The sequence below is a fragment of the Bos indicus genome, chromosome 22, assembly GCF_029378745.1.
Source record: "Bos indicus isolate NIAB-ARS_2022 breed Sahiwal x Tharparkar chromosome 22, NIAB-ARS_B.indTharparkar_mat_pri_1.0, whole genome shotgun sequence".
Classification (NCBI taxonomy): Eukaryota; Metazoa; Chordata; class Mammalia; order Artiodactyla; family Bovidae; genus Bos; species Bos indicus.
The window spans coordinates 35,827,290-35,839,768 of NC_091781.1; the positions used below are offsets into that span (position 1 = coordinate 35,827,290).

At 40.1% G+C, this 12,479-nt stretch overlaps 1 protein-coding gene across 18 annotated transcripts in view; it reads left to right on the forward strand.

The window, feature by feature from the left end:
* Nucleotides 1–12,479, forward strand: part of MAGI1 (membrane associated guanylate kinase, WW and PDZ domain containing 1) — a 640,650-nt gene that overhangs the window by 547,316 nt on the left and 80,855 nt on the right. For all 18 annotated transcript variants that reach the window (XM_019984506.2, XM_019984508.2, XM_019984507.2 and 15 more), the window contains 3 exons: nt 2,437–2,494; nt 4,304–4,413; nt 7,142–7,234. In XM_019984506.2, coding sequence (XP_019840065.1) covers nt 2,437–2,494; nt 4,304–4,413; nt 7,142–7,234 — 261 coding nt within the window. The remainder of the gene's footprint in view (nt 1–2,436; nt 2,495–4,303; nt 4,414–7,141; nt 7,235–12,479) is intronic.

Below are 12,479 nucleotides of genomic sequence, written 5' to 3' on the forward strand. Positions count from 1 at the left end.
AGCTTTCAGAAATGAATTCCTATTATTAAGTTAATCACCACATTGGAAGTGAGAGATCTATCTTTTCAGTGTTAAATGAGCTTTATCTTGAAAAGCTGGACCATTTTTGGAGTTTGTTCATCTGTCCCAGAAGAGCAAATGTCCAAGTACCAGTTGGCCAACGTCGTGTCTCAACCCTAGTATGTAAGTTGTCGAGTAGGTGACACGGCTAAGTCAAGGGTGGCTTCTCTTCTTGAAGCCCTCTTGGACCTCCATTAGAGCACTCCCTGTGCCATATTTGAATTGTCTGCCCAAACGGTGCCCTTGTAATTATCTCTGTGTCCTTGGTGTCTAGCACACCCTCAGGCACTCAACAAATGTTTGAGTAGGCACTCAGCAAATGTTTGACAAGTAATGGAATGGATCGAATTCTTAATTTTTTCCCTATGTTAGCCAAAGATGATCAGGCCATATATATCTTTTTAAGTTTTTTTTTTTTTCTTTCCCCAAATGTGGACCATTTTTTAAAAAAGAGTCTTTGTTGAATTTGTTACAATGTTGCTTCTCTTTTTTATGTTTTGGTTTTTTGGCTCAGAGTCTTATGGGATCTTAGCTCCCCAACCACCAGGGATAGAACTCGGACCCTCTGCACTGGGAGACAAAGTCTTAACCACTGGACTGCCAGCGAAGTCCCTAGGTCATACATTAAGGCTGCCGAATTTGAAAAGAAGTTTGATTCATTAAACAAGGTGCAGTCAGTCCCCTAATACCCACTCACTCTTCTGCCCTGTGCCAGCACAAACATATGCCTGGGCACCAATTTGCATTTTTCTAATCTTCAGATTTCCCAGCTCTTTGGAAATATTTTTCCTGGTTCGTTTTCATTTAAATGGTAATTTCCAGCATTGTAAGGGGAAACCACTTCCCAGGCATTTGATTCGCATCACTTCACAAGACACTGCGTATAAAAAAGCCAAGTTGTGTCAACATCTGCACATTGGACCTGCCTTGCATTTTAGTAGCTGTGTCTCCCAGTATTCAGACTTCTTTAGAACCTGCTAAGTGTTCCCCACGCCTGTGAAGAAAGGGGGAGGGGAAAACATGTCTCTGTTTGCAAACAAATAACATGTGGAGCAAAACCCATAAAATTAATGTCTCTTGATGTGCAGCCAAATCTGAGCAAAATGTAAACTTTGAGTAATTAGCCTGTGTGTGTGTGTGTGTGTGTGTGTGTGTGTGTGTCTGTGTATCTGTGTCTGCACATGTGTGTGTGTGCATGCACGACTCCATTTTAGTGTAGAACTGTTTGTGTCTTATGGAAAACCTAAGCCCTGATGAAATGGTCACTATTTTCAAATGGTGACCACAAAATCATGGATTGTTTTTTTAAAGTCTTGTTTTTCAATCAAGTGTAATGTTCAGTTCAAGTCAGTCCTAACGTGTCCTTCTAGGAATAAAGGTTCGCTTTGGAGTACAGTGTTCTATACCACCTTGCCTCAACTACACACAGAGCAGAGTGGCTTTGAAATTAAGTTGAGAATTGCAGCTCTGCCTGAAAAATTGTTCAGTGACACAAAATACCACGTAGCTGCTCTTTCACAGGGTCATCTGGTGCAGTGGGCTTTTGGAAATAAGCTCTTGTTATGACAGAACCCTCTGTTACCTCGTTAACGGAGTTGCAACTTTCGATATGAAACTTTATGAAGTGAAGTTCAGTGGAGCACAGAGGAGTTTTCCGAAAGGCATGCATATTCCCCAGCACCATTTTACCACTAGCATTTAAAGGAATGAAGTATACCCAGTTATGTGGAGAGTTTTGGGAGAGCAGGACCGATGTTTCTGCTTTCATAGGCACAGCCTGGTGAAGATTTGGGCCTGTCCAGATGTAGCCAGTTGAGTGATAGGTGTGTACAACTCAAGAACTCAACTCCAGGTGGGCATTTTTATTTACTTAGTAGCATTTTAATTAGGAACAAGGAGAAAATTAGATGCAAGTTTTAATGTATTCTAGGGAGAGCAAAAATGGGACTTGCATTGAAAATGAAAAGGAACATTTATTTTCATCCATTTTTGCTTGTGTGGTAAGGCAGTCTAGCAATAGAATGAGAACACTGCAGATATTTAGGATGGGAACCAGGCATTCAAGGCAAAATTTAAATATATTTTCATTAAAATCTAGTTTAATAGTTGATTTAGAATGAAGGCACTTAAGACTGCATTATATTAAGTTTCCTTTGCTTATACAAAATATCAGTAAAGAATTGTTCTTTGTGTGGAAAAACACTGATAATATAATGCTCACTTTTTAATTGAACTTTAGACAGTATTTTTATTTGGACTTAAGACAGTATTTTTATGACTCTTTTTTTTTTTTTTTTTGACTAAGTTGGTTGTTGAAAATCTCTAGGCTCTTCAGGAATATCTTCTTCTTGCTCTGAATGTTCTTTTATTTTTCAGAACTGCCTGCTGGTTGGGAAAAGATTGAAGACCCTGTCTATGGTATCTACTATGTAGAGTAAGTGCCTATTAAGACACATTTTAGTTTGCATTCTTCTGTAATTATATACATTTATGCTGAATAGAATTTGCCATTGTGATAAGGTAAAAACAAGTACTAATAGTAGCATTATATTAATCTTATAATGAAAAAAATAATGAATAAGAAAATATTCAGCAAATCTGATGATGATATAGAATAAAATCCCTGAGGGCAACATGTCTTCTGTTTACTACGGTATTGCCAGAGCCAAACATAGTCCTGGTCTATGGCAGGTACTTAATAATAGGTATTATTTGAATGAATGCGAAAAGCAACTACTCAATAGACCATATGAGTATGAGTTGTTTATCTTCAGGAAGAGCATCAGCTTTGCCTATTGTTTTGCCCTGTTTTGCTCAGGTCTGAGATTCTCAGTGATTACTTATTCATTTAAACTTTCTAAATTCTCCAGTACCAGAAGGTAGCCGTTTCCTTCTCCAGGGGATCTTCCCAACCCAGGGATCGAACCCAGGTCTCCCGCATTGCAGGTGGATTCTTTAGCAGCTGAGCTTCCAGGGAAACTGTTAAAAAATAAAGCCTGGCTTGAAAACAGTATTTTGAGTTCTAAATAATCACAGAGTAGGAATATTTCTAAACTTCTTATGAAATATGATTTTGATGAGGTAAAAAATATGTGTAGGCCTGTATATATATGTGTTGATGTAATATGTGTATATATACATATATCGTAATCGTTGCTTAGTTTCTCAGTTGTGTCTGACTCTTTTGTGTCCGCATGGACTGTAACCTGCCAGGCTCCTCTGTCCATGGGATTTCCCAGGCAAGAATAGTGGTGTCGGTTGCCATGTCCTTCTCCAGGGGATCTTTTTGACCCAGGGATCAAGCCCAGGTCTCCTGCATTGGCAGACGAATTCTTTACTGCTGAGCCAACAGGGGAGCCTACATATATATACACTGAATAAGAATGGCAAAAAAAAAAGTGCTTTGGATTCATATATATATTTGTAATGTATGTGTGTGTATTTTTATGTTTCCTTGCCCTTATTCATTTTGGAGCCATCTGAAGTATCTGGGTCTTTGTCACTTTGAACACATCACATTTGCTTAGGTTAGCTGCATTTGGATGAAATCTTTTTGCCTAGGGCTTATACTTTGAATCCTGACTCCATGCCTATTGATCAAAATAGTTGACAGATGTTGGTATAGTCCTTCTTTTAACTTGATCTTTGGGGGGCAGGGTGCTTATGGTTCCATGAACTGTATTGTAGAAAGTTACACGCAGTTTCTGGCACTACATGTTACAGACAACACCACATATCCACTTTCAGCTCCATTTTAAAATAATTCTGTAACTGACTTCTTGTTGAATTAAAGAAATGTCCTTTGTCACGTGATTCTTTGGACATTTGGGAGAGTCGGTGTTTACAGTCCTGGGACTTGAGAGCTGACCATGCTGAGCTTGAAGCCTCCTTAGTGCTGACTAGCTCTGTTTTGTTAGGTCAACTGTTACTTAACTGCTCAGAAACTTATTTTCCTTATCCACAAAATAACAATAAAAATAGGACCTTCATCTTGGCATTTACTGGAGATTTTTAAAATAAATCACATGTAAAACTGGTTGTACAATACTTGGTACAGATAAGCAGTCAATGTGTGGAAACCATTCATTTTTATTTTTATTGTATCTTCCTAACTGTGCTTTTTGACACAAAATGCTCAACCACCTGCTTTGCTCAGGTCCAATCAAGGGAACTTGGCCTGATTGGCATTTTGCTTGTGGGACAAAATGTTTCCTAACTGAGTGCAATATGCCTTCTGTTCCAGCCACATCAACAGGAAGACACAATATGAGAACCCAGTTCTAGAAGCCAAACGGAAGAAGCAGCTGGAGCAGCAGCAACAACAACAACAGCAACAGCAACAGCAGCCAGAAGGTTGGCTTTCCCTCTATCTGTGGGCCAGAAGCTCCAGGCAAAGCCTGGGCACTGACACCCCCGTGTGGTCAGAAGAGGCCACGAGGATCATGTCCTGTGTGGTGCTAGGAACTCAATGTCCTGGAAGCGTGGGGAGTGATGCAGAACCTCTGCTAGAGTCCACACCCTGAACCCAGACAGCTAAAGTGGGGGGCCCAGTTTAAAAGCACCCAATCTCCACTCGGATTTAGAAAGGGGCTGTTGTTAGATTGGAGAACATTTCTGATGGTGACAAAATTCCCTTGTCCCCGGGAGCTTTTGCACAGCTGCTGCTGCTAAGTCACTTCAGTCGTGTCCGACTCTGTGCGACCCCATAGACGGCAGCCCACCAGGCCCCACCATCCCTGGTATTCTCCAGGCAAGAATGCTGGAGTGGGTTGCCATTTCCTCCTCCAGTGCATGAAAGTGAAAAGTGAAAGTGAAGTCGCTCAGTCGTGTCCTGTATCTAAATCCAAACCACTGCTAGCACTTTAAGAAGATGTGCAGGGTATGGAACTAACTTTTAATTGTAGGCATGTAGGCATCAGGGACGGAGAAGGCAATGGCACCCCACTCCAGTACTCTTGCCTGGAAAATCCCATGGACAGAGGAGCCTGGTAGGCTGCAGGCCATGGGGTCACTAGGAGTCAGACACGACCGAGCGACTTCACTTTGACTTTTCACTTTCATGCATTGGAGAAGGAAATGGCAACCCACTCCAGTGTTCTTGCCTGGAGAATCCCGGGGACAGGGGAGCCTGGTGGGCTGCCGTCTCTGGGGTCGCACAGAGTTGGACACTACTGGAGCGACTTAGCAGCAGCAGCAGCAGGCATCAGACAAAGCTGGTAATTTTCGGGGCTCTCAAAAAAGTAAAAGTTACTTCGTGCTCTTCACAAAAACATGAACAGTTCAGAAGTGGAGAACATTTGCATCTCCCTGCTGGCTCCCATTCTATTCTCAGCAATAAGCAATGTGCAGAAATTTTCTGGGGATATACAAATATGCAGATTTTAACAAACACCAGGTCATAATTTATGTATATGAATACATTCTGTATTTACATACATATTAGTTTTCTGGCCTATTTTTCTCAGTTAAATATATCTCTTGCACCTTTTCAAGGATGCTTAATATAGATTTACCTTGGGATTTTTAATGACTGCATAATATTCCTTTTATGAATCTCTTTACTTCATTTAGCCATCTGTGTATTAGCAGATGCTTAGATTGTTCTTCATTTTTCATTGCAGTCTTTAAAAATATTAGGTTTACTGCTCCTTTTATATGAATATAAAATTCAGTACTTCTCTTATTATCATATTGAACTTAATAAATATAGACCATAGCATGGAAGTTGGCAAACTTTTTTGTAAATGACCAGATAATAAACACTTTAGGCTTTTCTATTCTTACAGCATCTATTACAGCTACTCATCTCTGCCCTTATGGTATGAAATATGTTATAGACTGTAAACGAATGTATGTGGCTGAAACACTGAACCCTGAAATTTGAGTGTCATGTAATTTATGTGTCAACAAAATATTCTTCTGAATCATTTAGAAAGCCGTTCTTGACTTGCAAGCTTGATAGAAATAGGCATGGGGGCCAATTTGGCCTGTAAGCCATAGTTTGCCAACCACGGCCATAGGCTGTATTTTAGAGAGTGTGTGTGTGTGTGTGTGTGTGTGTGTGTGTGTGCATACGCGCGCGCGCGCGCGCGCGCGCGCCCTCAGCTATTGAGAAGTTCTCCTTTCTACCTTAATCTCTTTTCTATTTAAAAATTTTAAGAAATATTTTTATGAATTTGGGGAATGAGAATGTACAATTGAAAAATGAGTATAAAATTGACTATATGTACACAGTTGACTGTGTACATAAACTCACAAATGAATCTTAATGATTCTTAAGATTCATTCACAGTGAGTTATTTCTTGGTCTTCAAAGTGAACGAGACTACCCTTAGTTCGTAAACTTAGACTAGTTAGGACTCGGGGGTTTTTGTAATGGGTCCCCCTCGGGTTTTAGATATGATAGGGGACAGCACCTTACCAAACTCCTGAAACCTACCTTTACTGCCCCAGCCAAGCAGACTTCAGCTGCCCAGCCAAGTCTCAGATGAATTATAGAAGTTTCTGCCTTATTGGGCCTGCTTTAGTTTACTGTATATCTTTTCTGATATTTTTTTACTTGATCTCACTTTGAACTCTGCAGCCAGAGAGAACTGGAGATATTATTGGTTGTATTTTTATTGGTTTTAGTTCTGTCCTCAGAGGTCTTAGGAGAAAGAGACAAAAACGCACACACACACAGGGAGGGACCTTAACACAGAGTAGGTGTGCTAAGTGGTGTCCTACTCTGTGCAGCCATATGGGCTGTAGCCCGCCAGGCTCCTCTGTCCATGGGATTCTCCACACAAGAACGCTGGAGCAGGTTGCCAGTGCCCTTCTCTAGGGGATCTTCCTGATCCAGGGATCGAACCCACATCTATCTCTTATGTCTCCTGCATTGGCAGGGGGGTTCTTTACCACTAGCGCCACCTGGGAAGCCCTACATAGAATAGCATCAGATACCAATTTCTTTTCAAGTGAAGCTCTCTGCTTCTGGTTTTATTGGTTTGGGTAGTTTTATAATGAAGAAGGTGGTGAATCCTGAGTAAGGTGACCAGTGATTGGAAGGAAAACAGTAAACTGTTTCTTGTTTTCATTGTAGAATGGACAGAAGATCATTCATCGCTTGTGCCTCCTGCTATTCCAAACCACCCCCCAAGTAATCCGGAGCCAGCCAGAGAAGCTCCACTTCAGGGTAAAGTGTTTTTATAATTGCATCCTAGTTTGACTCAAAAGTTTAATTTTTTTCAAGAAACTTTAAAAAATGAAATCTGATAATTCCCAGATCTTTCCAAAGGGTTGTTCCAAGATAGTTCTTTGTTGTGGGGCTGACCTGTATATATGGTAGGGAATGAGCAATGTTCCCAGCCTCTCTACCCACTCAGTGCCAGGAGAAACCCTCCCCCAATGTGACAAACAAAGCTGTCTCCAGATATTGCCAAATGCTGCTGGGAGTGGGGGGATGGTGGTATGCAAAATCATGTTGAGTTGTGAACCCTAAATTTAGAAGACACACACATTTAATACTGTGTTAAATAAGATACATTGAAAATTCAGCACTGCATGTTTTAAGATTCTAGTCAATGTATTTGCTTTTGAGTAAGATTTTCTTGTAAATGTAAAATGGTTTGATATTACTGTGTTTTACACTCTAACCTCTGTTCTTGTTGCAGTTTGGGCATTTATGCATGTATTCCAACGTTTCATTGGCTCTCACTTATTTACATTCACAAACAGTATGCATCCCTACTGAGCTTCATTACAGAAAATTGGAAGCTCAGAATCTTGCTACTTTCAGGCCTCATTACTTTTAAAGGATAGAAAAGATTTGGGGATTTTTTTTCTTTAGCTTTTTTCTTTTAGATAAAAAAATAGAATAAACATCATATTTAATAGTGTTGGGGAGTATGTTACAGAACCAATAAAAAGCTGTAAAATTTGTCTTTTCTTCTCTCTACATTTTTAAAGATATAAATGTGTTAGATATTAAAAGATAGGGAAGATACCCCTTTTCCCTAATTTTCATTCCTCCATTTTTTTATAAGAAAAATTATTTCCCTTTTAGCTGATATTATCATGAGATTAGTGTTAATATCAACTTGTATAAAATAGTTTGATACCATTTAATGGTGGTAATGTTTTTAATACAGACAAAACATAGAAGATAATGATATATAAATTAATATCAACAGGATTGTGGTCTCCTCTGTATTTTTAAAGTATAAAATTCCTTCTTCAACTTCATGTTGTCTTCTTTCTTTCTCTCATGGTAAGTTAACTACACCAACTTTTCAGTTCCTTGAGCCTCTTGTTAATTCCTTGAATCCTTGAAACTGTGGACCACATTAGGGTCTTTGCATATGCTGTTCTCTGTTTGCAGCTGTCTTTTCCTCCCACTCTTTGCTTTGCCAACTTCTGCTCATCTAAGGTTTTTGTTGGATTCTGTCCTATTCACTCTTCCCATGTCAAACTTCTCATTTATAGAATTTAACAGTTGGTAATTAGTGTTCATTTGAGTTCAGTTATTTAGCAAGTTTCCTCTTCAGACTTTAAATCCCATGGAGGTATGAGACTGTGTTTTGTTTTGTTTTGTTTTTCCACTGTAGGATATCCTGAACTAGATCTCATCCTCTCTGCTAAATTTATTATTGTGTGAAATAACGTATGTACACCCATGATAAACAGCCTGGCTTCCTTAAAGGATTGTCTTAGAGATTAAATAAATTAGAGCTTTAAAGTTTCAGATTCTGAGTGTCAAATGCTTTGTGCACCAACTGAGTTAAGAGTCCAGACAGTATTGATCTGTATGAGGAACTTTATTTCAGATTCTTCTCTTTCTTTCCCCCCCTCCCCTTTCTTCTTTAATCTTCTTGGGTTCCCTAGTGGTTGAAGTTTGGGAGAGGCTCACTGAACTCCCTGTGGGAAATAGTCTATTCTTAAAACTTTCTACTCTATAGTCTCTGTATTGATTGTTGTCTTTCAAGCATAATCGTAATCTTCAAAGTATAACCAATACCATAGAAGCCAGTTTAAATCCATACTCTCTGACTCCAAGCTACAGTTGTAAGAAACATTAAGTTGGGCTTTATCACCATAGGTTACAACTCTGAGTTCCCTGTGTACCTGTTAAGCATCCTGGTCTGTGTTCCTGACAGTACTCTCAGGAAGAAGCTGTGTAGCTAATAGGGTTAGATTTGTTTGGTATTAATTTTGCCGAGTTCATTGCTCAACTGAACTTTCCTCTGATCAAGAGAGTATCCTTCTCAAACTCAGAAAATGTTAACTTTAAAGAGATTTGCTCTTGGGAAGTCTCTCCAGCTTCCAGCTTTATGCTCAGAGATTTTGCAGCTACCCCTTCACCCTACCCATTTCACCACCACCATCAACAAAATAATAACCTACATTGATAACCTCTTTTTATGCATCAGGGCACCTCCTTGAGCACTTCAGCTATGTTACCTGTCACCGTTCCTTCTTACAACTATCGTGTAAATAGTGAGGTTAGTACCCTCATTATCTCCACTTATACACCCGACACTCAGGCAGAGAGAGGTTTAGTAATTCACACACAGCCAGGAAGTAGTAGAGCACAGATTTGAACCCTGGGTGTCCTTAGGAACAGTTTAACTTCTGACTTAAACCTTTTTGTTGTGTTTTTTTTTTTTTTTTATTTTGTGGGATACCTCATCGTCTTAATGTATGCCATTCAGTTTGGATGCTACTGGGTACATGTTACCTTTTAAATACAAGTTAATTCCAGTTTTAAAAAATAAAAAAGTTAGTTTCTTGTTTCCACTGGCCACATTTCAAGGGGTCAGGAAAGCCTCGTTTTTGACTAGCGGCTGCTGTATTGGATAGTATAGATACCGAGCATTTCCTGTGTCACAGGAAGTACTCTGGGGCAACACTGTTCTATGGTATTCACACACTAGTTCAAAGAATAGTGCCAACTTGGCGGAGAAGCAGGCAGCTACAGGTTGTTCATGAGTAGATGTTTTTGGGCCGAGACCCAGAAGTTCCAGATTCAGTGAATCCAGGGCAGGCCCTAGAAATGAATACATAAAAAAAAAGCTACCCAGGTGATCCTTCCACCTCACCAGATCTTACAACTGGTGACTAGTCAGCAGATTAGCCTGTCTTAGAAAATTACATGTGCCACCAGGCTGCAGCAGAGAGCTCCTCATTCCACTGCTTGTATATAGAAAAGCACTTCTCCAAAGCTACAGTAACTGATGACCTACCTGTAAATAAAACGTAATAAAATGTGCATAAATGTGGAACCCTCTGATCTTCCCTCCCTAGTTAAATGTTGAAACAGAAAGTCAGTGTGTAATTTCAAAGTCCTCTTCATGTCTCTTTTAAGCTGAAAGCATTCTCAACTCAAAATATGCTAATGGCTTTTTAAAATATTCATTTAGATAAACTGCCAGATTTTTACATTTTCTAACTTTGCTATAATCAGGGTGAAAAACTTACACACCCAGCCACCTCTTGCAGCCTTCTCAAAGACACGTTAAATTCCATTTCTTTGTGTTCTTATTCGTTCATTCAACACACATTTTTGGAGCACACGCAATGAAACAGGCCATGTTTTATTTACACTCTGGACGTGCAATCAGGAATCCTTGTGGAGTTGGTTCTAGTGTTGTACGTGTGAGCATGTGCTGTGCCTCTCCTGCAGTGGGGTATGGGGGAGAGGGAGAAAAAACTCCCAATCAGTGAGTAAGCTGTATCCCATGTAGGATGGTGATAAATGCTGAGATCAATAATAAAGCAGGTAGGGGGGATTGTGAATGCTGGAGGAGATATTGCAGTATTTAATAAGGGGTCAGAGAGTGTCTCACTGAAAAGTTGATGGTTATTGATGTCTTTGCCTAAGTGAAATATGTGTTTTCCTTAAAGCTTTCCCTAGTAGCCTCTGCTTCAAGAATAGCTGTTATTCGCATATCCCATAAAGGGAAATTCGGGGGTTATCTGAATGGTTCTCAATTTTCCATCTAGTCATTGCCATGGCAACTCTTTCAGTACAATCCCTGACTGAGCTTGACATCCCTTCCCTGGTGCTTTGGCAGATGCCTTCACATGGTGAATCCAGCTCGGTCTTGCCATGGTGACAAGACTGTAGTTTGTCGTGCTTCCAGCCAGCCTTGGGACTACAGTAGAGGGGAGGAGGTTAGTGAGCAGACCTGTGACTCCAGGCAATTTAAAAAAGCCTTCTTAAGAGCCAGAGACTTTTGAAATGTGCAATTAAAAATTGTATGTGTTCCCAGAGACCTTTTTAAAAAGACCTTTTAGATGTAGCTAACCAAAAATAACTTGCCTTCCTGTGTGCCAGCCTCCTAGTGCAGGGGTATATGGAGACATGGAGATTCTTTTCTCCTTTTTTTAGATAGCATTTTTGGTAGTAAAGTAATAGGGCATATGGGGAAGCTGTGTCAAGGGCAGGAGACAGGAAGTATAATAGGAGAGCTGAAAGAGTCTGAGCCCAGAATGATGTTCACTACTTTGGAATAATCAGGAAAATTCAATTGAGCTTCTCAATTACAGAGAAAGGCCCAAACTCAAAATAAAATATTGGGTTTGTGTATAAAATGTTGTTTGTGAATGTTATCAAGAGAATTCACTAAATGTTTAGAAGCTATTTAGCTGTATATGTGTTAATTTATTTTTAATGAGACAACTGATTTTGGACATACCTAGGCTATTTCACAAATTGTTAAATGATGCAAATGGACAGGAAAAATCAGTTGAATTTAGAATTCAATTCAAAATAGTGACTCCTTTTAATTTTTAAAATAGCGATGCTCTGTTTATTTATTTATTTATTTTTGGTTGTGCTGGATCTTCATTGATGTGCATGGGCTTTCTCGCGTTGCATCGAGCGGGGGCCTGCTCTCTAGTTGCGATTTGTGGGCTCCTTATTGTGGTGGTGTCTCCTGTCCTGGAGCACGGGCTCTAGGTTGTTCAGGCTTCAGTGATTTGTTGCATGGTCTCAGCCGTTGTGGTGCACAGGCTTAGTTGTGCTGGGGCGTGTACAATCTTCTCAGACACCCGGGCATGCGGGATGAACCCAGGCCCCTGCACTGGAAGGTGAAGTCTTAGAGAGTGTGTATTAGTCACTCAGTTGTTTCTGGCTCTTGGTGACCCTGTGGACTGTAGTCCACCAGGCTCCTCCATCCATGGGATTCCCCATGACAAGAATACTGGAGTGGGTTGTCATTTCCTTCTCCAGGGGATCTTCCCGACCCAGGGATTGAACCCGGGTCTCCTGCATTGCAGGCAGACTCTTTACCAACTGAGCCACAGGGAAGACCTCCTAACCAGTGGACAAACAGGGAAGTCCCATGATTCTCCATTTTTTATTTATATGAGTTATTCTTTGTGACCATACTATGTCTCCTGGTATCATCTGTTTATTTTCAGAATGAGTTTTCTCTTTG